The 23,448-nt window shown below is 41.7% G+C and overlaps 1 protein-coding gene across 13 annotated transcripts in view; it reads right to left on the bottom strand.

The window, feature by feature from the left end:
• The window catches only part of Dgki (diacylglycerol kinase iota), a 340,467-nt gene that overhangs the window by 243,375 nt on the left and 73,644 nt on the right, over positions 1–23,448 (bottom strand). For all 13 annotated transcript variants that reach the window (XM_048786882.1, XM_048786881.1, XM_048786888.1 and 10 more), the window contains 2 exons: positions 5,451–5,525; positions 4,242–4,298 (listed from right to left, as the gene is read on the bottom strand). In XM_048786882.1, coding sequence (XP_048642839.1) covers positions 4,242–4,298; positions 5,451–5,525 — 132 coding nt within the window. The remainder of the gene's footprint in view (positions 1–4,241; positions 4,299–5,450; positions 5,526–23,448) is intronic.

Raw genomic sequence — 23,448 nt, 5'->3', positions numbered from 1 at the left:
CAGACTTACAAGTTTCTCAGTCCAAGACAAAGCATTTAGATTTTTTTTCTAAGTGCAATGGAAACCACTGGAGAGTTTTAATCTGGAAAATGACATTATCTAGATTTCATTTTAAAAGATCACTCCATCAAATCACAGGTAGATTGGAGGGAGAAATAAAAACAACCATGGAGTGGTCAAAGATAAGAAATCATGGCACCTTAGTCTAAGCTATTGTCAACAGAAAGGGGGATAAATGGATGGATTTAAAATATGTTTTGTGAATAAAATCAATAAGACTAGCAAAGAACTAGAGGCAGAGAGTGCATGAGAGCAGGAATCAGTGAGAACCTACTCTGGTTTTCCCAATTAGAAGCTCATTTTCTGAGTTGCAAAAAAAATAGGGAAAAATGGTTTTATGGTGAATACAGGTTTGATGCATTATATCTGAGATGACTGTGATACATTCAATGGACATGTCAAATGAACTCCAGAAAATGTAGACTGGAAATGTAAAGTCCGTTGTTGTTACTCTCCTAATAAGAGCAGACAAAGATAAGAACATAGATGAATCCCAGAAAGATTTGTCGAGGTCAGGGGAGTGACCAAAGAAAGACTTTAGGAAGGCCGATCCAACGAAGAGGAAAATTAGGAAAGAGCGATGTGGGAAGTCAAGAGAGGAGAGCATTTCAAGAAGAACCAAATATTGATATTCTGAATACTTTTTTAGAGACTGAATAAGAACAGAAAAGTAATGAGTTTGGCATCAGGGAGATCATTGGCAACATTGAGAAAAGCAATTTCAGCAAGTACATAGAGAAGAAATGAGATCAGAACAGGTTAAAATGACTAGAAGATGACATACTAAAAATAATTTTTATGGATGATACTTTCTGGAAGCTTGGCAGTGAACAGCAAACGGAGAATCAGAGCAGCAGTAAAGACACAGTCGGTAGTTAAGGCACACTCTTGTTTGTTTGTTTTTTAAGATGGAAACTATTAGAGCATGCTTTTGCTGACAGAAATAGTCACCTCCTGGTAGGAGGTGGGGTAGTTGAAAACACAGGAAAGGAAAGAATATCAAGTCCTTGATAAGAAGATGGGGGAAGAGATCCAAGATCTTACGAAGGGTCTAGATACAGAGAAGAAGAGCAACACAACTAATAAAAATAAAACCAAACTAGGATTAGAAAAATCATACATACAATGAAAGTTATCTCTTATCCAACTAGCCATTCTGTAAAGAGACAAATTGAGGGACAGGGAGTAAAAGGTAGTTATATATATGTTGTATTCTTTAGAACAAAATCCTGTGCTTTCAATTTTCCTAAATAAAACAACTACTTCATTTGAGCTATCATTGAGCCATCTTCTGGCCAATACCATAGTACACCACGGTGGGCACCAAGGACACCCACAATGCTATCATTTTTCTCACATTTCCCTCATCCATTGCTGCCATATTGGACAGACACCAAATGGGGAAGGCAACTGACTTTAGAAGAACTATTTTTCCTCTCTCCATAACCTCCAAATCCAATCTTTTCCCATATTTTCTTTTAATCCCCTTGCATTCATTAATAACACTGAGATCACTCTTTTTCACAGTGTCTTTTTTTAAAAAAAAAAACAGGCTCTCATATTTTATGCAGGCTGACGTCAAACTCTTGGATCCATGGGATTGTCCTGCCTCAGCCTCCCAAGTAGCTGGGACTATAGTCATGCACAATCTCTTCTCTTTTTATTAACTGTTTTTAAAATTTGTGATTTTCTTTGTGCTCAGACATCTTCTATTCCTTTTCTACACATCAATCTGTCATCATAGCTTTTATTATTATCTACATATGCCAATGTCTCATAAACCTTACCTCCTGCCCATTCTTCTTTCTAACTTCAAACTCATATATTGCTGTTGAATATCTCCAACTGAGGGCCATCTCAAATATGAAAGTTCTGTAATTAAATTCATCACCTCCCCTCTCTATTACCAAATCAACTCCTTTTCTGGCATTAATCAGTTTTGCAAGGTAGAAGTCTGGTTTATTCAGCCCCCCCCCCCACTCCCAACTCATGTCCAAAATCCAATCAATAACCATATTCTGTCAATTTGTTTAATTCAGTCTAATGTCTACCACCAACATTACTCTTGGTTCAGGTCACCTCTCTTATTAACAAAATAGAATTAAAATCAATCAACAGACAAATACCATCTATTTCTTTCTTGCCTTTTCAACTGTGATGCCCCCCACTCTCTGGCTCAAATCAGTATGAACGTGGTTTCCCAACTATTTCTTGCCTCTATGGCTAGAAGAGCTTCTTAAATTTCTTTAATTGTTTCTGTGCCTTCAATACTACTCCAGGACTGTGTGGTATTCCCTCCACACAGCAGTCAGGTATAATATAATATAATACAATATAATATAATATAATATAATATAATATAATATAATATAATATAATATAATATAATATAAACAGTTCAATGTCCTCCCAACTTCCCTCATGACAAAACACTCCGAGTACAACCTGGCTCCCAGGAATCTGCATGGTCTAGCTCTTGCCTGCCTCACAGGCCACATATCTTACTCGGCTCCCTCAATACAATTTGTATGCTGCTGTGCTTTCTGTCTAGAAGGCTCTCGCTCTCCTCGTAACCACCCCCTGCACACCTTTTTAAGTTAGATAACTCCTGCGCATGTCAGTTTAGTGCCCACCTCTTTCAGGAAGCCATTTATTTAACCCCTTTCCAGTCTCTCCCATTCATGACTACACAGAGCTGGTATAAGGAGTACACTAGCTGGGAAGGTTTCCAAGGGCTAAATCTATAAGTGGAACTGAAATTCATATCACTGGGAACCTAAATGAAGTAAAGAAAATATGCTACCTAAAATTCTTATTTAGCAGACTTTCTTTCAGGAGAGTACCACATGAGATTGTAGTGTTTGGGACACAATGGATAACATTCTAAGAAGGATGGTTTCTGTTAATGGTAGGCTATAGGTTTGCTGACTGGGGAGTGCAATTTTGACTTATTTATTGACTTAACAGATGAAAACACTGTGATTTAGAGAGAGATGCCAAAGGTCAAACCATATCGAGACTGGCTTTGAAAGCAGATAGTCCAATTCCAATTCCAGCATTCACGTGGTGTTATGGTTCAGATGTGAGGTGTCCTCCCAAAACTAACGTATGAGACGATGCAAGAACATTCGAAAGTGAAATGACTGGATTCTGAAAGCCTTAACCCAGTCAATGAATTAATCCCCTGATGGAATAATTCAGTGGTAATTGCAGGCAGGTAGAATGTGGCTGGAGGAGGGGGGTTTCTGGGGGCATGCCTTTGGGGTATATATTTAGTGACCTGATCTTAGAGTCAGTCTCTCTCTCTCTCTCTCTCTCTCTCTCTCTCTCTCTCTCCTTCCTGATCATCATGTGAGTTTCTCTCTCTCTCACACACACACACATTCATTCATTCTCTCTCTCTCTCTCTCTCTCTCTCTCTCTCTCTCTCTCTCTTTCTCTCTCTCTCTCTCTTTCTCTTCTACCATGATATTCTGCCTCACCTCAAGCCCTGAGGAATGAATAGAGCCAGCTATGTGGACTGAGACCTTTGAAATAAACTTTTCCTCCTTGCTATTGTTCTCGTCAGGTCTTTTAGTTACAATAGCAAAAAAAAAAAAGCTGGCTAAAACACAAGAATAATCAGTAACTATGCTGCCCCCTGAATAGCTTAACGCCCCCCCCACTCAAAATTAACAAAATAGAATTAAAATCAATCAATAGACAATAGCATCTATTTCTTTCTTGCCTCTTCAACTGTGATGGCCCCCACTCTCTGGCTCAAATCAGTATGACTGTGGTTTCCCAACATATCTAAGGTGCAGTGTCCAAATGTTGAAGAGACTTATAAGATTTTATTGATTGCATATATTAGTGGATTAATAAATAACTGATTTAGAAAACTTAGGGAAATTATTTTTCAATCCCAGGTGAATATCTAGGAGTCCAGTGATTCCAAGGTGGGATCTGAAATGGAGCCTCAAATTACTCACTTCTTGCCAGTCATGGTGGTGCCTCCTTAGACTCAGGAAGCTAAGGCAGGAGGATCCAGAGTTCAAAGCCAGCCTCAGCAATTTAGCAAGGCCCTAAGCAACTTAGCAAGACACAGTCTCTAAATAAAACATAAAAGGGGCTGGAAATGTGGCTCAGTATTTAAGCACCCCTGAGTTCAATCCCTGGTACAAAAAAAAAAAATTACTCACTTCTCTTGGTGATCTTGAGCCTCCTTCTCGAAACGTTGGCTTACATCTGAAATTAATCTGCCATTTAAAAAGAAAAGCATTTACATTAGGAATAGTATCAGACTAAATTGAATTACCTAAAAACATCCAACAATGACAGATACTGAGGCTACAGAAAATAAAAACTAAAGAATAAGGAAGAAAGTTTACTGCTATTCTCAGTGCTTTGAAATCATCACATTAGATAATCTACAGACACATCAACTGATTCTCTATCTCCACTTTCCATCCCCTCCTTCTCACTAATGAAATCACAGCATCTTTCAACAATAAGGCTCTCAAACAGAAAATCAGAAATAGATAAGAAAGAGTCAGAGGAAAACTACAGAGAAGTTAAACCACCCAGCTGGGTTTTAAAATTTAAAAGTAGAAAATATAAACTTGAGGAATTGAAAATGTTGTAAGGATTATTCCAACAATAGAAAAGAATATTCTTTATAGAAGGATTCAGCAGCCCCTTCCTTTAAGTGGGGAGGTCTCTTACTTGGTACACTTATATCATCTTCAACTACAGTAGGACGTGAAAGTGTAAGAATGAAGGAGATGAATAAATGGAGTTGGGATGGGAAAGAACATATTAAGATCAAACATCAGTGGTCATTGCCACACCATCTTGTTCACCAGTAATTGTAATATGTCAGTGAAATTAAGTGAATGCTGCATAGAACTAAAATATCTCAATGCATTTTCACATGTCAGCTTGAAAACATAGATAATGCACATGGAAATGGAGAGGGATGCTTGAAAGTGAACAGCAGAAAATCACTATTGGGTCCTTCCCTTTCTCCCAAATGTCAAATAAATGCACTATGCAGAATTTTCTTCTTTGGAGAAAACACACCCTCAGGCTGCCACTTCCAGCCCCAGCCACTCATTTACCCTGCACGAGCAAAAGCACTGACCAAGAAGCCCAGAGAAAAGACTGAGCACTGGCTCCAGAGACCATTATTCATCCTAAGAGGTAACATAAAATTATTGAATTGACATTTAGCAAACAACAGAGTGAATTACGCTTAAAATTCTTTTTACTACTAATATGTTAATTATGTTGGAATTCCTGTTTTTTAAAGGGCATTTTTTCCAAAATGTTGGAAATGGAAACTGACACCCGGTCTTTGAAGACCAAACACCTACAATAAAGGAGGGCGGCAGCAGGTGGCGCTCTCTTACCTTTTCTAGCTGTTCGATGCAGGCGGTGTGGACCACGATTTTACAGACTGCACACTTCCTCCTGAGAGCCGATTTCTACAACATTCAATTCAAAATACAGGAAAGAAATGTTAACAGTCTGTGTGAAGACTTCCCTGGTATAAGGACTGTATATGTACACAAATGAAACACTGCCATTCTTTCATACCAAGTGAATTTGAAACTTCATCAAAATATTAAACAACATGACAAACTTAACGGTCTTGTCTCACCAAGTAGTTCCACGTCTGTGTGATGACAGTGGCCTGGCCGGTCTCTCCCAAGTATAATAATAATATATCATATGGAGCATATGATATGAATTGGGCACTTTATTCCATTACACTACTTCTAATTTTGAGACCTAGCAATGTAGGCATTATTTTATTCCTTTAAAAAAAATTGTCACATTTTCATTTGAGCAATTAATCTTTCTCATCTATTTCTGATTTTCTGTTTGAGAGCCTTACTTAGTTCTGCATTCAAATCAAGTATTCGTTTCCTACTGCCAGAAAGTCTATATTTCTAGGGGACAATCACCTTAGGCTTCAGTTCCAGGTATAAATCTATACTAAGCTACTTGGATTTCTGCTCTTACCTTCAGGAGAGAGAACACAGCTCTAGTTTTTAAACCCAAGAAATAATAATAATGATAACAACCACAACAGCAAACTCAGCAAGGGCAGTTAATACAACACAGGGCTTGCCGAATGCCCTTATCAGTACTTCACAAACAGCAACTCCCTTAACCCCCACAGCTCTATGAAATAGATACTATTCTTCCCAGGTTACAGATGAGAAGAGTGAGGCCTGGGAAGGGACCTGCCCAAGGTCATCTAATTAGGGGATAGCAGAGTCAGACTGTCTGACTCCTAAGCATTACTCAATTTGGCCTCTGTGACAATTAGTAGTGCTTAAATTCACAATAAAAAGCTTTTTAAGGTTTATCTTTTCTCTAATAATAAAGAGCTGTGGGGAGAGATGAACAGGGGCTCTACATTTCGTCACTACCAGGGTCCTGTAGCATTTAAGCTGAGAATGCTGAGATCTCTGCAAGGACATCTGAGTCCATACTTTTGAGTTTGTGCACTAGAAGAAACTTCTTAGAAATAACCTGTCTGCCAACAGTCCATCAAAGCCACCAAGTGTGAAAGGCGGTCCCTTTCCTTTCAGAAGGCACCAGTATAGACTATGAGCAACTCCCCCAACGCCCCGTCTGATGAGTGGCTGCCTCTGCTGGGGTGTCATATTGGAGGCGACTTTGGCAGTGGGGTAGGAAGGAGCCCAATATTGGTACTGCCCAAGGAGACTGGAGGGACTGCAGATAGCCACCTTGGAAGGGGCAGCAAAACGAAAGAAACTGCCCCCTCCTGGTTCCTTGATGGTTCCAATTATTCAACATGGGGGTGTGGGGGTGGGTTCCTGTTGGTACCAGTGATGACAGTGTTATCAGCTCAGCTATCAAAGAAACAACTAAAACACTGTTTTACCACAACAACAAAAACTCTGGAATGTATTCACTGACTGAAGTTAATTGACCCTGTTGGTGGATGCTTTGATCACTCTTTCCTGTTCCTAAAGAGAGAACATTGTCTTCATTGTTGAATGAATTTGACAATCAATTGATTCTACAAGTAACAAAGGAAAAGGGAAACTAAAACAACTAGTAACACTACTGAAAACTGTCTTGCTCTACTCCTAAACACAGCAGAAGAGAAGCAGGAGGAGAAGGTGGGGGGAAAGTGGGAGAGGAGGAGGAAGAGGAGGACGCACACTACAAGAGAATGCGAAGCAGCAGTCACAGCAGTAACAGAAGCAGCAGCAACAACAGTAATAAAATTTGACCTTGTAAATTTTCATGAGAGGAATGGCCGCAGACAAGTGCCTGGGCTCTCCTGTTTCCTGCACATATCCTGGTGGGATTTGCTTTAGCGCCACCTGCAGAAAACCCTTGGGGCATTTGAGTCCTGCAAACAGAGTTACAGAGATGCCAGGGAAACTGGAGTTGGTTCTAAGCAGCTTCTTGTCATCCACAAGACCTCTAGATAACACTGCACACAAGCAAAGCAGGCCACTGCAGGTGGGCTACCCCTTAGGGGCGATGATTTAAGGTGTCTGAAAAGCCTCCTTTCTTGTCCATACCCCCAACCTGGGTCTAGCTTTGTGCCTGATATCAAGCTCTGCATTAAGTTCTTTGGAGCTCCAGGGCTTCTGGAGGCATCTTAGGAGTCATTGAGGAGGATGGGAAAAGAAATACAGTGGGCTCAGGAAGCCTGTGAACTCAATAAACCCAGAACACCTCTTCCTTTCTTTGTTTTCCACATCAGGATTTGGGGGTCAAAATCCCTATTAGATAAGGGATCTGGGATACTGGAGTTTAAGAGCCACTGCCTCAAGATATGTCATCACTCAGCTTTCCGGGATGACATGTAAATAACGTCATTCATCGTGAACAATTCAAGAGCAACTATCTATGGCTGACAACATAGGAAATAAAGTGCTGTCTGTGATAAAACTAATTTTAATTAAATAATATTGAATTCTGAAAGACCATCTTAAAATATATCACATGCTTCTGTGCCTCCTGAGACAGCAAATATTGACCATAATCTGAATTCTTCTTCAAAGTCCAGTCATTTTTCTTTCCTCTCCTACGATCTGACAAAAGACCCTTTCAAATCATTGTTCCTGTCTTTGTTGCCCAGGATTTCCTAAATGACAGCTACTAAGCAGTTTGTGATCTGAAAATCAGATAATTAAAGTTTATAAACACATACAAAATTAAGTGAATAAATTCTGAGTGAAGGCCCAAGTTTTTTTCCCACACTAGTAAAGAACGAGGATTATAGTTCCTCAACTGACGACAATTACTTCAATGGATCCAAAGGCAACTGCTGACTTTTTTTTTTTTTGATTGTTTCAATTGGCTAAGGCTATCTGAAGTGGCTAGATAATAAGCTTTTGAGCAGAACTTGCTCCAAACATGTAGAATTTTGTGCTTGGTTATGTTACAATTTTTGTTTTGAAAATTTTATCTAAATACAAGAAATACAACATGAAGCATACTCTATTCTAAATACTTTCACTAATTCACTTTTTTCCTAAATAACTCTTACTTAAGCCAGCTCGTCCTTCACTATGAAAGGTGATGAATTAAATCAAGTCATTAACAAATCATCCAATAGGTTAGTCTTCATATTGGGACACAGTTGTTACAGAACCTAGCACAAAAACATAATTGAAAACAGAAACATTATCTGGGACACTGAGTCCATGTTCAAAAATTAAAATTGTAAAAATGTATTAATTTGTTCTCATCAGTGAATTTAAAGGTCATTTGGGCTTTCTACTTTAAATTTCAAATAGAGTAACCTCAGTGCCCTTAATAAGGGTTTCCTGATTTGATCAGTGTTGGTATTCAAAATAAACCCATTAATCACTCTGTGTGTGTGCGCATGTGTGTATGCTTTTATAGCATATTTGTAGAAACTAAGAATAGATCACATCCCATCTGTTATGGTTTGGATATGAGGTGTCTCTCAAAAGCCTCTGTGTTAATACAGAAATGTTAAGAAGTAAAGTGATTGGATTGTGAAAGCTGTAACCTAATCTGCCCATCCTAGTTTGAATGGACCGTTGACTAGGTGTTAACTGTGGGTTGGTAGGGTGTGGCTGGAGGGGGTGGGTCAGGGGAAGTATGCCCTGAAAAGCTTGTTCTTCCTGGTGCCCTTTCCTTTCCTCTCTGTCTCTGCTTTCTGGCTGTCATGAAGTGAGTCATTTTCCTCCAACATGCCCTTCTGCCATGATGTTCTGCCTCATCTTGGGCTTAGAGCCACATACTTGGCCAGCCATGGAATAAACCTCTGGAAACATAAGCCAAAATAAACTTCTCCTCCTCTAAGGTGTTCTTGTAGGCTATTTTGGTCACAGCGATGAAGACCATCACATCTCACTTTTATCTACTAAAATCATGATGGGCCTTTACTTAAATAATTACATGAAAGGGGCTGGGAGATAGCTCAGTGACAGAGCCCTTGCCTAGTGGTGCCTAGCCCCCCAGCAATCCCCTAAATAACCATAATAACAAGATGGTATGCTATGTTTGAGCATGGCAGGCCTGGTCTCGCGGCCGTACCATGGCTAGAAGAGGAAACACACTTAAAGTTCTGGCTTGGCCCTTTATCATTTTCCAAACTACAGGAACGGCTGGCCTTCCAAGCAGGGGCAGCTCCTCGCCAAACTGCTGCTCCTATCAAACAAGGAAGCAAAATTGCCATCGCTTTAGAGCCCTGGAGCTGGGGATATCAGTTCCAAGGACAGAAAGATGAGAGGCAATCAGTGGTCACAGGACAGGGTTTCATATCTCTCCCAACCACAACCTCTGGCTATAAGACAGCGATCTTTAATTCCCTTGAGCAAGAGAGATGATTTCTGCTGTTATAATGAATTTCTGGTGGAAGTAGAATCTGATAGAATCTGATAAAGGAAGGTGAGGAAAGGAGAAAGGGAAGGAGGAGGAAAAAAAAGGAGGGGGAAATAAAAATGGAAAGAAAGGAGAGGAAGGAAGAGAAATGGGAGGAGAGGGGAATGGCAGGATGGGTTGAGAGGGACGGGAAGGACATGAGGACTTCAGGGACTGTGGTAAGTTGCTTTCATAGGTCTGTGGTTATGAAAGGATCCTGCCTTCTTGCATCCCAGGGTAACTGGAATTCAATGTTTATTGGCCCCAACAGTCTGCTGTTTGACCCCAAGGAGCAGGTAAGATAAGGTTAGCTATTCCCTTCCCAACAAGGTACACACCAAACTTTTCCTCTCCTTTAACAGAGGGCAGATTATCTTACCTGCTGACCATATGTCTCCTGCTGTAGCCTTAAGAACACCCCTCACCCAACCACCAGGTTTAACCACCAGAAATCAGGAGTCTATGTGGCCACCCATTGATTTCCCTGGCTCAGGAGGGTGCAGAGGCCAGAACTCGCTCCTGCCTCCCAAAATAACAGGGTTAAGTTTGGACTCACAGCTTATCACTTTAGACAGAGACACCAGAGTGAAGCCCCCAGACCTAATGCAGGGAATTACTGGTTCTACTGAGTCCTGTAAGCCAGGAGGCCACACGGGGAGAAGCAGGGAGGGAGCTTCAGAGGGGCTCTTAGAGGAAGTTTCTGCTGAAGCTGAAAAAGCCCAGGGAAGGGGAACTCTGGGGAGGCTGGGGGATGGGCTTCCCTGAGCCCCTCCCCACTGATTTCTCAGCCCTTGGCCTTCCTAGGTCAGAAGATTCTCCCGTCAGACCACCAGGCTCAACCACAGGGGCACTCTGGTGAGAGGGCAGGAGCAGGGCAGTGCAGCCCAGGAGGCTGGCCTTGTCAGGGTTCTCTCTCTGAGGGTGGGGCCAAGGGAATGCTTGGTGAAAGGCAGGACAGGAAACTTCCTAGCTTTTAGAATGTCAGGAATTTGGAGTCCTTTAGGTGAGGACTGCCTCTCTGGGCAACAAAAACAAGAACATTTTTTTTTGCTGTATAATCCAAGGTAAATGAAAACAAGAGTTCTTTGATTTATTTAAAACCTCATTAGAAGAAATGACAAGCATACTTGGCAAGTCCTGCTTCTCTGGGGAGCCTGGGATGCAATCTGTAAATGGGTATTAGGAAAAATGAAGAATGACATTATCTGAAAGTTCCATAAGTAAGATTTCAGAGCCAAAGTGCAGCCACCACTGTCCCTCATCTGGCTCCTCTCTTCTCCCAGCAGAACACAGAATGTTTTGAGAAACCAGCCTCTACCTCAGAGCAAAGCCTGTCCAAGGAAGGGGGCGTGACCCTTGTCCTTGCAAAGACCCACAGAGCACTTCTAGGCACATACCCACCCTGCTGAGTGGTTTATCTACAAAAAACAGGAGAGATCTGCAGAGCCAGGTGTCCCTGACTCAGTCAGGCTAGGTGAGGACCCATAGCAACCCCCTAGCAACCACCATGAGACAGGGAAAATACCTGGGATGCCAGATGACCCCCAGTAGTTTGTGGTGGTTGACAACATGTTGGGAAACCATGTAGTTCAGCACGTACACCCCTCATGGATTAAATGAATCAGTTCAAACAAATCCCCCTCTTGTACTAACCAATCACCCCTACCCAACTTATTCCCGCCAATGAATGTGCTAATCATGTTTTAGAATTGTTTTACGATTTTCCCACAGTGTGTGATGATTTGCTAAGAGATGCTATGAAGTATGTGAAGTCCCTGCCTTCCCCAAAGAGTGTACAAAACTGCTGCAAACCCTGGGCTCGGGGCCTCTCAGTGTCACCAGTTGCTGTGTGTGCGGAGGACCGAGCTAGCTCGCAATAAACACCTCTTTGCTGCTTACATCGATCTTGGTCTCTGGTGGTCTTTTGGGGGTCCTGAATTCGAGCATAACAGTTTCACATAAGTCAGGAGGGTGGCCAGCTGAGGTCCCAGCACACGCCTACTAGACATCCTGGGATTTTACCAGTTCTGTTCAGAGCAACAGAATCTCATGATCTTAGACCAAGGAACCAAGATGCACATATCTGGAGGAGTCTGTGACCCAAGGAAAACTCGGCGATCTCCTTAGAAGGTTGACTTCAGTAGAATGGCACTTGTGGAGGGTCCTATCCCTCAGCCTGGAAAGGAAGGCTTTATTTGTGAAGACCCATGTGTTGGTAAAAACGTGACCTCTGTACAGACAAGGCCCTGGTAAGGGCTCAATCCCTCTGAGATGGTATTACACCATCAACATCCTAGATTATAAATGATGTCAAAAGTACCACAGAATATCTGAAAGGAAAAAATAGCAGAGACTTCTGGAAGATGGGTGGGGGAATGTGTGCACCAAAATCCTTATGCCAGGCTCCAATGTGTATCAACGCATCTGTGCAGCAGCTACCTGAATCAGGATGATCTGACCTACAGTCACACACACACAGAGAATTTCTCCTGTGGCTGGAGCAATCTGTGAACCACCAGCTTTTCCAGAATATATTTGTGGAAATTCAGTCAACAGATCATTCTAACATCACTCCAGGTAGAAGGCAGAGGAGAACGCTTCTGTCTTGGGAGAAGCTGGCAAAATGTTAGGAGAGAGCTGCACGTGGTGAAATGTTAAAGAAACAGCTCAGACAATAAAAGGTATAATTTAGAGGAGAGTAAGATTGCAGAGGCTGAGTCAGTAAGAAAGGACTCAAGGAGAAATCCAATTCTTGAATTTAGCCTTAAAAGATGTATACGTTTGAAAAATCAAAGACATTCCAGCAGAGAGATCAAAAGTTATCATTATTTAATAGGCACTGATGCCTTCTGAAAGGAACTGAGCCTGGCTTCAGCAAGTGAGGTGGGCACAGAGCTGCCAGGCTCATGGGTGTCCACTTGCACAAGTTGTATGTTGCACAAGGTTTGGTGTTTGAGTTTGATCACGTGCACTTAGTTGGGGGATCGGGCACAATGGGTGTCCACAGATGTGCACAGTGGGTTTGCTGTGTCATAAGGGGTTGCCATAGAACTAGCAAAGCAGAACTATTTCTAAGAGGCCCAGGTGTTTAAAAAAAAAAATCTTAGCATTACAAGATGGTGGAGATTCTGCTGTGTTTTTCCACACAACTGTAATCCAACACCAAGTTCAGTGCCTGACACAGATATTCTGGAAGAAGAAGGAAAGGAGAAGGGAAAATGGTGGTCTTGGAGACAAAATCCCCACTAGTACATGGGCTTCTCATAATGGACAATCCTGCAAGAAGTAATAATTACACTGTCTGAGGAACACAAGACCTCTACAGACCACAGGGGAAACAGGGTAGGGGCTCCACTGCTGTGGGGCAACTATTTCATCAGACAAATCACATGTCCTCTGGGGATCCCCAGGAAGACCTGATGGGGAGGCCAGGCTGCAGAGGACTGAGGGCTTCCATGGTGGGTAGAGCAAGAAGTGACTGTGCTACTGCTGCTCACAGGAGTCCACATGTATCTGTTAGTTCCTCAAAACTTGGAAGGCTTATTTGGGCAACAATGGGGCTGGGAGGCAGAGGAAACGGGCTGGAACTGGGGCCAGCAAGGCAGCCAGCCTTCCCCAGGAGAAGACCCTGGCGGGGTGATGCAGATGAGGCTGTAAGGTAGACTGGGATAGGGTCCCTCAAGTCCCTACATCTGGACTTTAAAAACTACAAATTTTAACTTAATGGGTAACAAGGGACCCATAGAGGTTTTGAGACTAATAATGCCACAGATAATCATTTAATTTTGTAAGAGCTTGCAGCACTATCTCAAAGCACAAGGGAGGAGATGAGAGAAGGTGAGCTAAGTAATTTATTAATTCAGTCAACTAATGAACATTGAGTTCCTACTAGGTGGCAGACTTCCAGGCACTGGGGACATAGCAGCAAATATATATTTATGTATATATACACATCACAGAGCATTGTTTACCTGAGAGAGATGGCAGACAATAATCAAAATAGTCAAGTATAATATATAACATGTTGGGCTGGGGTTGTGGCTCAGTGGTAGAGTGCTCAGCTAACATGCATGAGGCACTGGGTTCGATTCTCAGCACCACATAAATATAAAATAAAGATATTGTGTCCACCTAAAACTAAAATATAAGTGTTTATATATATATATATATATATATATATATATATATATATACACATATATATTTAAAATTATATATATAAACATATATATACATATATATTTAAAATTATATGTATATAAAATTTTAAATATATATGTATACACACACACATATATATCATGTTGATGGAAATAAGTGTTAAAGGGAAATTTACAGATAGAAAGGGAGATGAGATGGGGCTCACGATCTCAAAGGCCAGCGGTCATCTGGCCCTGTTGCTTTGGTGTGATGACACAGTACAGTATGATTGGAGTACATGGAGGAGAGGTCTATTCAGCTAGGAAGAAAAGTGATGACAAGAAGTGGTGGGGTCTCAATATTCCCTATAAGGACCTGCTCCCAATGACCAGACCATCTCCCGCCAGGCCCCAATTCCTAAAGGTTCCACTGCCTTCCGATAGTGCCACAGGCTAAGGATCAAGCCTTTAGCACAAGGGCCTTTGGGGAATATTTCAAGCCAGAACTATAGCAGGGACTGAGTGCATACCCCTCTTTCCAATCCCACACAGGTGTTTTCCAAGGTCAATGAATGTCTCACACTTTGGTCTTGGGTCTTTCAGTAGATTAATTAATACTGTCAAGGTTGGTTTTGATCCTACACTCTGGCTGTAGGTGTTGACCTGTTGACAGCATACACCACAGTTTCCTACTGGACTACGGCTGGAATTGTCTCTGAGTGCTATAATAAAAGCCATTTAATATGCTCTTCCAACAGTGTGTTTTGTTCTTTTCTAAGGAACACATCCTCTGAAGCACTCTGCATGTGAAGTGTCTGTGTTCCTAGAGACACTTTTGAGTAACCTCAGATATGCACATAAATCTTGCAGCTAAGCCAAGGCCACACTGGAGCTGATACAAAGAAAGGTCAACTCATTGGTCCCTGAGAGACACACGGAGAGAAGAAGAAAAGTGCCTCCCTGGCATTGTTTGGACACAAATGAAAAGTGTTATAATTCCCCAACAGCCAGTATATTTTATATTTTAAATTCAAAGAGAGGGGGAATAAAAGAAGCCAAAATCTTGCAGCAGAAAGCCAAGGGAAGTAGAAGACTTTGTGGACTGAATATGAGAGCCAGAAAAATACAAGAAACCTTTCTCCCTCCTGAGAAGCAACCACTGGGACTCACCTGAGAAGCAATTTGGTAAACCACACTGCTAGAATCATGTTGACTCAAAGCTAGAATTGAATGCTTATTTTTTCATTTGGTTTAATTTTTTTTTTTTTACAGGGGAAAACATGATAGGTAGAATTTTGTACTGCATAACAACATTTTGGTCAAAGCCAGACTTCATGCATATCTGATGTAACACACCATACAGCCTAGGCGTGTAAAAGGCCAGATTGTCTAGGTTTGTGCAAGTACACGATGATGTATTTCTTAGAAGATATCCCATAATTCAGCAGCAAATTATTGTGCAAGATTTCACTTTCAGCTGAAAGCTACTACAAGAATCTTAAGAGAGGTCTATGTATTAGAACTTAATTGAGCAAGTACTGCTACCACATCTAAGAAATCTACATAAAATTCAGGTGCAGTTATTTAGACACAGAACATACTGGAGTATGGGGAATGGCCTGAAAAATTGTTAAATGTTGGTACAAGCTGAATGAAATGATCCTAAAACTCCGATTGTCTGAGATGGTCAAATGTATGACGTCCAGTGTCCTCTCCACTGGAAGATTGCTTCTCTGCTCACCCATTTCTTCATCTTCTCCAGAATGGTCATGATGTATTAGAAAGGGATCTCAGTCAACAAACTCAAAACTTCAAAAATCTGTCATCCTATTTCTTCTTCCTGGCTCTCATTTTACCCAAGAACACTTCATATTGCCTTGTTAGTATTAACCATCTACCGGTTGCCATCAGCTCTTCTTTCTCCCCGTCCTCTCTGATCTGCTTGTGCTTTCCTTCCTTTTTCACATTTGCTTCTCTTTACTTCTCCACCCAGAAGCCAGCAGGTCCAGTCACCAGTTTTAGTACACGTGCTGCCATCTTCCCGTCTCTGGTTCTTTCCAACTGCTCTTGTGGCTGCTGCATGTTAGATTTTAACCCTCTCTCCAAAGTTTTATTTTGTATTAACAGATCAAAGTTACCATACATATTACAGAAGGTTAGCAGAAGAGTGGATATATGTGCAAAAATGTATATAAATATGATTACTAGTACACAATCATAAATAGAAATTCACAATTAGAGACCTACACATACAAATGAATGGGCATCTACACATTTCAAGCAGACAGGTAGGAGTGAGGATGGGTTGGATATACTACAGAAGCCACAATGAAGGCAAGTTAACAGGAACTGGGGTCTCAGAGGTTGTCTCAATGGCTCTCTCCAGTTCTGAAGTAGTATATCTTGGGCACAGCAGAGAGTTGAGGCTTAATGGAACTAGAAGATGCCAAACTTTGCCTTTCAATTCCAGCTGGTATGAAAGCACTATTTAAGCCATCTTACTTGTATAAGGAGTCTAAGTGTTCTCATTATCAGCTTACTTTGTGGAAATAGATGAATTTTTTAAAACAACAACTAAATATTTCTAACCTACACTTTAGAGGTACTTGTTTTTATATGAGATATTATATTTACTTTAGAACCCATACCAGCAGTGGTAAGCTAGCTCTCCTTTCATTGCTGTTTTCCATGTTCCCAGCTATTGGTTACATAATTAAGACGGGGATTCCCTAGCCAGTTTCACCTGAGAAAAATCAACATTTCAGTCACCCTTCATTATATCTCCAGTTGAAATGCTGTTTTCACTGATGTACACACATCGCCACCCATATCGTTTTTCAGTAAGGACACCATCACCATAGTTCACTAGATGGCTGGCAGTATGATGTCCATGGTCCCTAGCCAGGCCAGGTACTATTCAACCACTTGGGGTAAAGGAACTGAGACTCTGTGACACTGAGCAACTTGCTCAAGAAGACGAGCTAAGAGTGGAATCCGAGTCTTCTACTGATGACAACTTACTTTCCCTCTTACTTTCTTTGTCTTATTTTCAGTGTTGGTTTATGGGACCAATACTGATAAGAACCTATAAGACGTGATATCTGACACCTTTGCTTTATTTGGTCTCATGAGAACCCCACAGAAATGGACCAATGACAACCACACCGTGACCACCCACGAAAAGATGGTAAAAAGCAGTCTCTGTTCTTCACGGGGATCAAACAAAATGGGTTTCAGAAGATGTAGTACTGGCCAAAAGTGCTCTACCCCCATAACAGTCCGCTAGTAGTGAGGAGGGAATTGCCCTCTCAAGAGCCTCAGAAATAAGGCAGGAATTCAAATGTCCTTGGACTATCAATGCAATGATATCTAAATGGCAGAGTCCATCTGGTGACAATGTCTCGGTGTGTACATGTCTCTTTCTCAGCAATCACATTATTGAACTCACGTATTCTTTCAGTGAAAAGTCACAAGACGACTATTCAGTGCAGCTATTTGTTCTCAGTGCTGCAGGTTCAAGAGTTTAAAATAGGCAAAGTCCCAGCCAATGTGGAGATTGTGTTCCAGTGGTAAAGACAAGTAAATAAGAGGGCAAATATTTTTTTAAATAATATGATAGAAGCTGTTGGGTTGGATCCTCAGCACCACATACAAATAAATACATAAAATAAAGGTATTATGTCCAACTATGAAAAATATTTTTAAAATGATAGAAAGTGATGTGTGCCATAAAGAGTAGAGAGAACAGGGTCAGGGTCAGGGGACAGCCTGACCTTGGCAGCTGATTGCTTCACTGCATGAGCTCTGTCTTAAGTTTTCCTCAATGAGACACAGTAGGTGATTCTAAGACTCCAAATCTAGTATTCTGGGTTTCCTTCTGGGGTTTAGTTCATGGAACCACTTTCATTCCAAGAGGAATGATTCTAGTGGCTAATATTTATTGAGTGCTTATGATCTGCCAAGCTAATGACTCTTCTGTATGCATTGTCTCAATCAACTGTCAATCGTGAGAAGCAAGTTGCTACTCACATTTTACCAACAGGAAATTTAGGTCAAGAGGTGAAAACAATGGCTGATGTCACACATCTGAGACCCTGGATACAAAGCTAGATCATTTGATTCCAAAGTCCACGTACTTCATCAAATACCCACCCCTCCTTCAATAAAAATATGAAGGCAAGGTTTCCGTTTCCTTGTGTTTTTAAATCCTTTTCTTCTGAAATATGTTTCTGCCTGGACTATGAGGCAGGAAGCAACTACAACAAAAAGCTCCTAGGAAAACATTGACAGTGTCAACTTTAGAGGTCATAGAAATTTTGAGTAACTGCTAATGCAAACAATGGGGTTTGACAAGATTGTATGCCCCTGAGCAACAAGAATACTGCTTAAAATCTATTATTGTGGGTTATTGGCTTTGGGAGACATGAGCAGAAGGGAAAGCATTTCTATGCACCTGGGCATTACCTAGGTGACATGCAAACTCTATGCTGAATTGGAGGCAAATTATCTTTATTATTAAGTAACAGGACCATATAATATTAAATAACAATAGAACTGCTTCACACAAACACACACTCCCACTTACAAACACAAATGAACACAAATGCAGCATCAGCCTAAAATTGTCATTACAGAAGATATCTCTTCATCTTCAATATTCTCAGATGCTCAAACTCTTAAGAAGAAAACACACACACACACACACACACACACTTTTGGCTCAATGTAAAAAAGAAACGATAAAGCTTTGGCTGGTGACTAAACCGTGGTGACTCTTCTTCCCTTTACCTTTGGGTAGACATGAACTGCCTGCTCTAACTGTCCCCCAGGATTGTTGCTAGGGAACCGAGATGAGTATGAGTCCTAGGGAAACTGCAAAGAAATGTGTGAGCGTTTCTCAAGTAGTTTTCCACTGGACATTGAAATCCCATGAAATGTCAAGGGCTCTTCTGAGGGGGAAATAATGGACTCTGCAATCCTTCCCACCACTCAGAAAAAAAAAAAAATTGGAAGTCCTGTATACTTAAATTCTTCTTTGAGCTTCATAAGACTTACTTGTATATAAAAGGTGTTCCGTGTTTTCTAAACTTATGATCACAAGCCCTTTTTAGTTAATAGCAACCCATATGAGTTCAGCATTGTCCATAATATGATTGGGGGAAAAATGAACTGTGCAAATAGACATTGGTGAAGGTCATCTAGAAGTGACAGACTCCTAAAGACCCCTGGGTTTCATATCCTAAGTATCATCTCTCTTTCTTTCTCTATTAAATAAGGTGGGTATGATAGTTACATATTTGTACAGACAGCATTCTGTTCTAAATGATGATTATAAGATCCGTCACAGTAGCTGTAATAGTACAATGACTAACATGTGCCAAGCACTATTCTCAGTATATTAAGGGATTATCTCACAGAAATGTCCAACCATCTGGCCGATCCACAGAAGGCAACATTACTTCCATCCACAGGAGACCCCCACTCCCTTCCTCTACTCATATACACTGACAAGTCAGTCAGAAGCAGAGAGTCTGTCCATGAATTTTATATTTTCATAAACTAATGTTGATGGCTGTGCTTGGTCTGAGTCATCTTGATTTATTAGATTCTCAATATCCTAATGGTGGGTGAGTCCTCAAGCAGACAGCGGCCTTGGCAGCTCCCTGGATTTGTTGTCTTCAGGCTGCCACCCAACAACTCAGAAAGTTGGCTTTGCCTCCTGGGCTTTGCTGCCACACATGGGGTTCCCTCTGACAGCCTATACCTAGCTCAGCCAAGCTGCCATCTGGGGTGTGATCATCAATCTGCCACACTGGACAACTGGCATGTGAGGCTCCCAGAACAGAACCATATGCAGGCAGATCGTGGCACATCCTGAGACCAGTATTGGTGCACTGTGGTGTGCACCTGTTGGACCAAATACACAGATGGGCAGAAAGTCCCCAGAAATGCATGCTGGGTATTGGTTCTCTCATCCTTTTACCTGTAGACGCAGATGCATGGGAATCTACATTTGTACATTCTGCTGCTGAATGCTCCAATCTTCCTGAGATGAAATGAACCAGGGGTAACACAGTTTGGGGTCATTTTAATTTTTATACAGCAGAAAGATGAAAGTTTTCTTCAAATAGGACAGAGAGTTTAGACACTTCTTTCCAGTGTCTTCCCAAAACCCAAGACCATAGCGAACATCTCTGTGGGCATACTGTGATATCATACTATAGGCAATGATGAGGCTTCCAATCCTCTGAAAGAGGACACAGGATGTGAGAGGTTTCCCAGAAAATGTCACTTTGATTTGTCACACCCAACTGGTCTCACCCATGACCTAGTAAGAATATGGGTGTTATACACAGAAGCAAAATGACAAATGGAGATAGAAGAGTCTTAATGTTGGGACTACATGGAGTCTTCCCAAATGTAAGGTCTTATTAAAACCAAAGTCCAACCAACCACTATTTACCTTGTTCAACTTAATGACATCGAACTATAAGTGGGAACAAAAGAGAAGGCAGGAGAATGTGAACATTTGTTAATTAATTTCATCTTGGTGCTGATACCAGTAGGTAGTGCTAATTATCACTATTTTATAGAGGAACTCGAGACTCCGAGCACTGGAGCAGAGCCTGGATTTTTATCCAGATCTTTTCATCTCTAGATCTGCAGTGGCTCTCACTCTCCACTCTGCTGACGCCCTTGCCACATGGCCCACCAAATGAGATTCACTGACTTTCATCTCAATGAAATCATATCTGTCAAGTGCCAGCAACACTGGAAGACACTTCAGGATGAAGGTCAGGTATTGCAGGTGGGGTTAGCCTTTTTCACCAGACATTACCCACGAGGAAAAGACTAAAGCAAAATGCGTGAGTGAAACAATAGCAAAAGGAAAACAGAGCCTGTTCGCCCACCCACAAAAAGAAGGTGACACAAGCACATTTAAAAATAGAGAAGATATATCTGGTAGCGGCATTTTGAAGTCTGACAGTTCCCTTTTCCTCTAACACAACCTACGCGCTCTCACTCACCTAACCGTCTACCTACTCTCTTCTTGCAGCTCTCAGCTGCTGACACCTACCTATCTATTCACCTACCCAGAAACCACCTGTCCCTCCACCTAAACACTCGCAGCTGCTTTACCTGTATCCCTGTGCATGCACCTGTAAACTGATGTGGATCTGGAGATATCTTCACAGCTAGATAAAATCCACACCTCACAGAGTGGCTGCTGCCCAAGTTTCGTAGAGCTGCCTTGACAAAGTACCAACATCAGGGTGTCAACATGGCTGCACACCTCCTGGGTGCTCCCCTAGGTTCTGATGGCAGCCTACAGTCCTCACCACTCTTTGGCTGGTAGCTGCATCTCTCCACTCTTGACCTTCATCATCACGGGGCTTTCTCCCTGCATGCTTCTGTGTCTGATCTCTCCTCTTTTTACAAGGTCACTTGTCATGAGATTAGGGCTTACCCGGCTCCAGTATGACTTCATCCTAGCTAATGACATTGACAACAACCCCATTCCCAAATAAGGTCATATTCCAAAGTCTGGGACATTAGAACATCAGCACCTCTTCTTTGGCGTACACAGTTCAACTCACTACTGCCACGATCTGCCAGGTGCAAAAACCAGACCACCTCATTTGGTCCTGACACTCTATGAAGTTGATCAGTGGCTCTCTACCCTGAAGGTTTACAGAATCATCTGCAGAAACATTTCATTATTTTTAAAATATATTTCATGCCCATAGCACACATTACATGCAACATATCCAGACTGGGAGTCAACATTTTAAAATGTAAAATGAAGGAGTCAAGTGTCCTGCAGGAGTACAATCCTCTCTAAGAAATGACGATCTCTGAGGTCAACCTTAACAACAATGCTTTAAAATCTGGAAACCAAAGCAAAAAGAGATAAAATGTTGTGTCTACAGTTCACACAGAATATAACCAGAACTGTGGGTTTTCAAACCCTAGTCTGTACCACAAAAAGTCCATTTGTTCACAATCCATGCTGTCCATCTCTGCCTGCCCAGCCCATGTGACCAACTTTGGCATGTATGTCTGCAGATCTATGTGGGCAGGTGACCTTCAAGTGGGAAGCCAGGTGTGCACTGGCCTGAGCTCTCTAGATTCTTAGTGAAGGGGGAAGTTCCTCTGGGTACAGACACTTGGCTGGACCTCTTTGTACACACCATCACTGGGGCATGAGATGCTGCTATCAGAGTACCCAATAACCAGTCAGGGTGTGAGTTACAGGTAAGAAGTTGTCACTCTCAGCACTGTCTCGAGATCATTGGTGCTGGGTCCTCAGCCCACAGACACTGACAGAATACACAGATGAAGAAATATAAATAGCAATCAATGTTACCAAGTGGGAGTGGTCCTGACTGGAGTTTTATTTCAGGTTTTTCTTTCTATAATCAGGTTGGAAAACAGTGTTCCTTCTACTCCAGTTTATTATTTTTACATCCTTTTCTCTTCCCTAAACCAGAAAAGGAAACAGTTACTAATTTGGAAACTATTGCTGATTTGGGAACCAGCTTAATCCCTGTAAATATCTGCTCACAGTTCTACTGTATTAGATGTTGTCACCAGAGAATAGAAGAGGAAAGATTTTTTTTAAAAAAAAGATCATGTGGTTCAGCCCTGAGGCCTTGGAGCAAACTCCTGTAACAGTCCGAGATCCTCTGAGGTCACTGTCTTGTTTTCAATATCCTTCAATATCAGTGCCCAATTATTGATCCATATGGCAGCAGGAGGCCCTGGCTTTGCAGGAGAGCTTAGTTAATAGATGCTCTGACATCCCTGTAAGCTACAGGAACTGCCTTAGTGTCTCTGATGCAGCTGTGGTTAACCCCTAATGCCATCGCATCATTATCATCCTTGGCCACTTTCACCCTCAACATTGTCTTGGTGTGGACGGTGTATTCCATAGTTATACCAACATTTATCCATGCTCCAAGTTTTGATTCAGAAAACATGGAAACACCCCCATGGCATTCCTTCTATGCTTCCCTAACAGAGGCCCTTTGATGTGCTCATGTGTGACTCACAGTTACTGTCTGTCTTGTTCAGAGATTGCTCCTGCCTCTGAGTTTGTTCCTGTTGTTCTCCCTCCCCAAAATGTTCTCCTTCCCCAACTCCACTTATGTAAATCTTAACCATCTTTCAAAGCTGAACTCCAGCACCATTTCTGTGACGTGGCCTCTGTCTACCTCAGCCCACACTGGCTTCTTCCTTCTCCTAACTTTTACTTGTGACATTTGCTTTGCTAAAACAGGGTAAAGAGTGAGCACAGGCCTGTCTTCAGTGATGGATTCTCTCCTCCCCCCCCCCCCTGACCCGCAAGGTACTGCATGGAAATCTTGGTTTCCAGAAG

Source organism: Marmota marmota, unplaced genomic scaffold (genome assembly GCF_001458135.2).
Source record: "Marmota marmota marmota unplaced genomic scaffold, marMar, whole genome shotgun sequence".
In the NCBI taxonomy this organism is placed as follows: Eukaryota; Metazoa; Chordata; class Mammalia; order Rodentia; family Sciuridae; genus Marmota; species Marmota marmota.
This window is presented reverse-complemented; position numbering and strand designations above follow the sequence as displayed.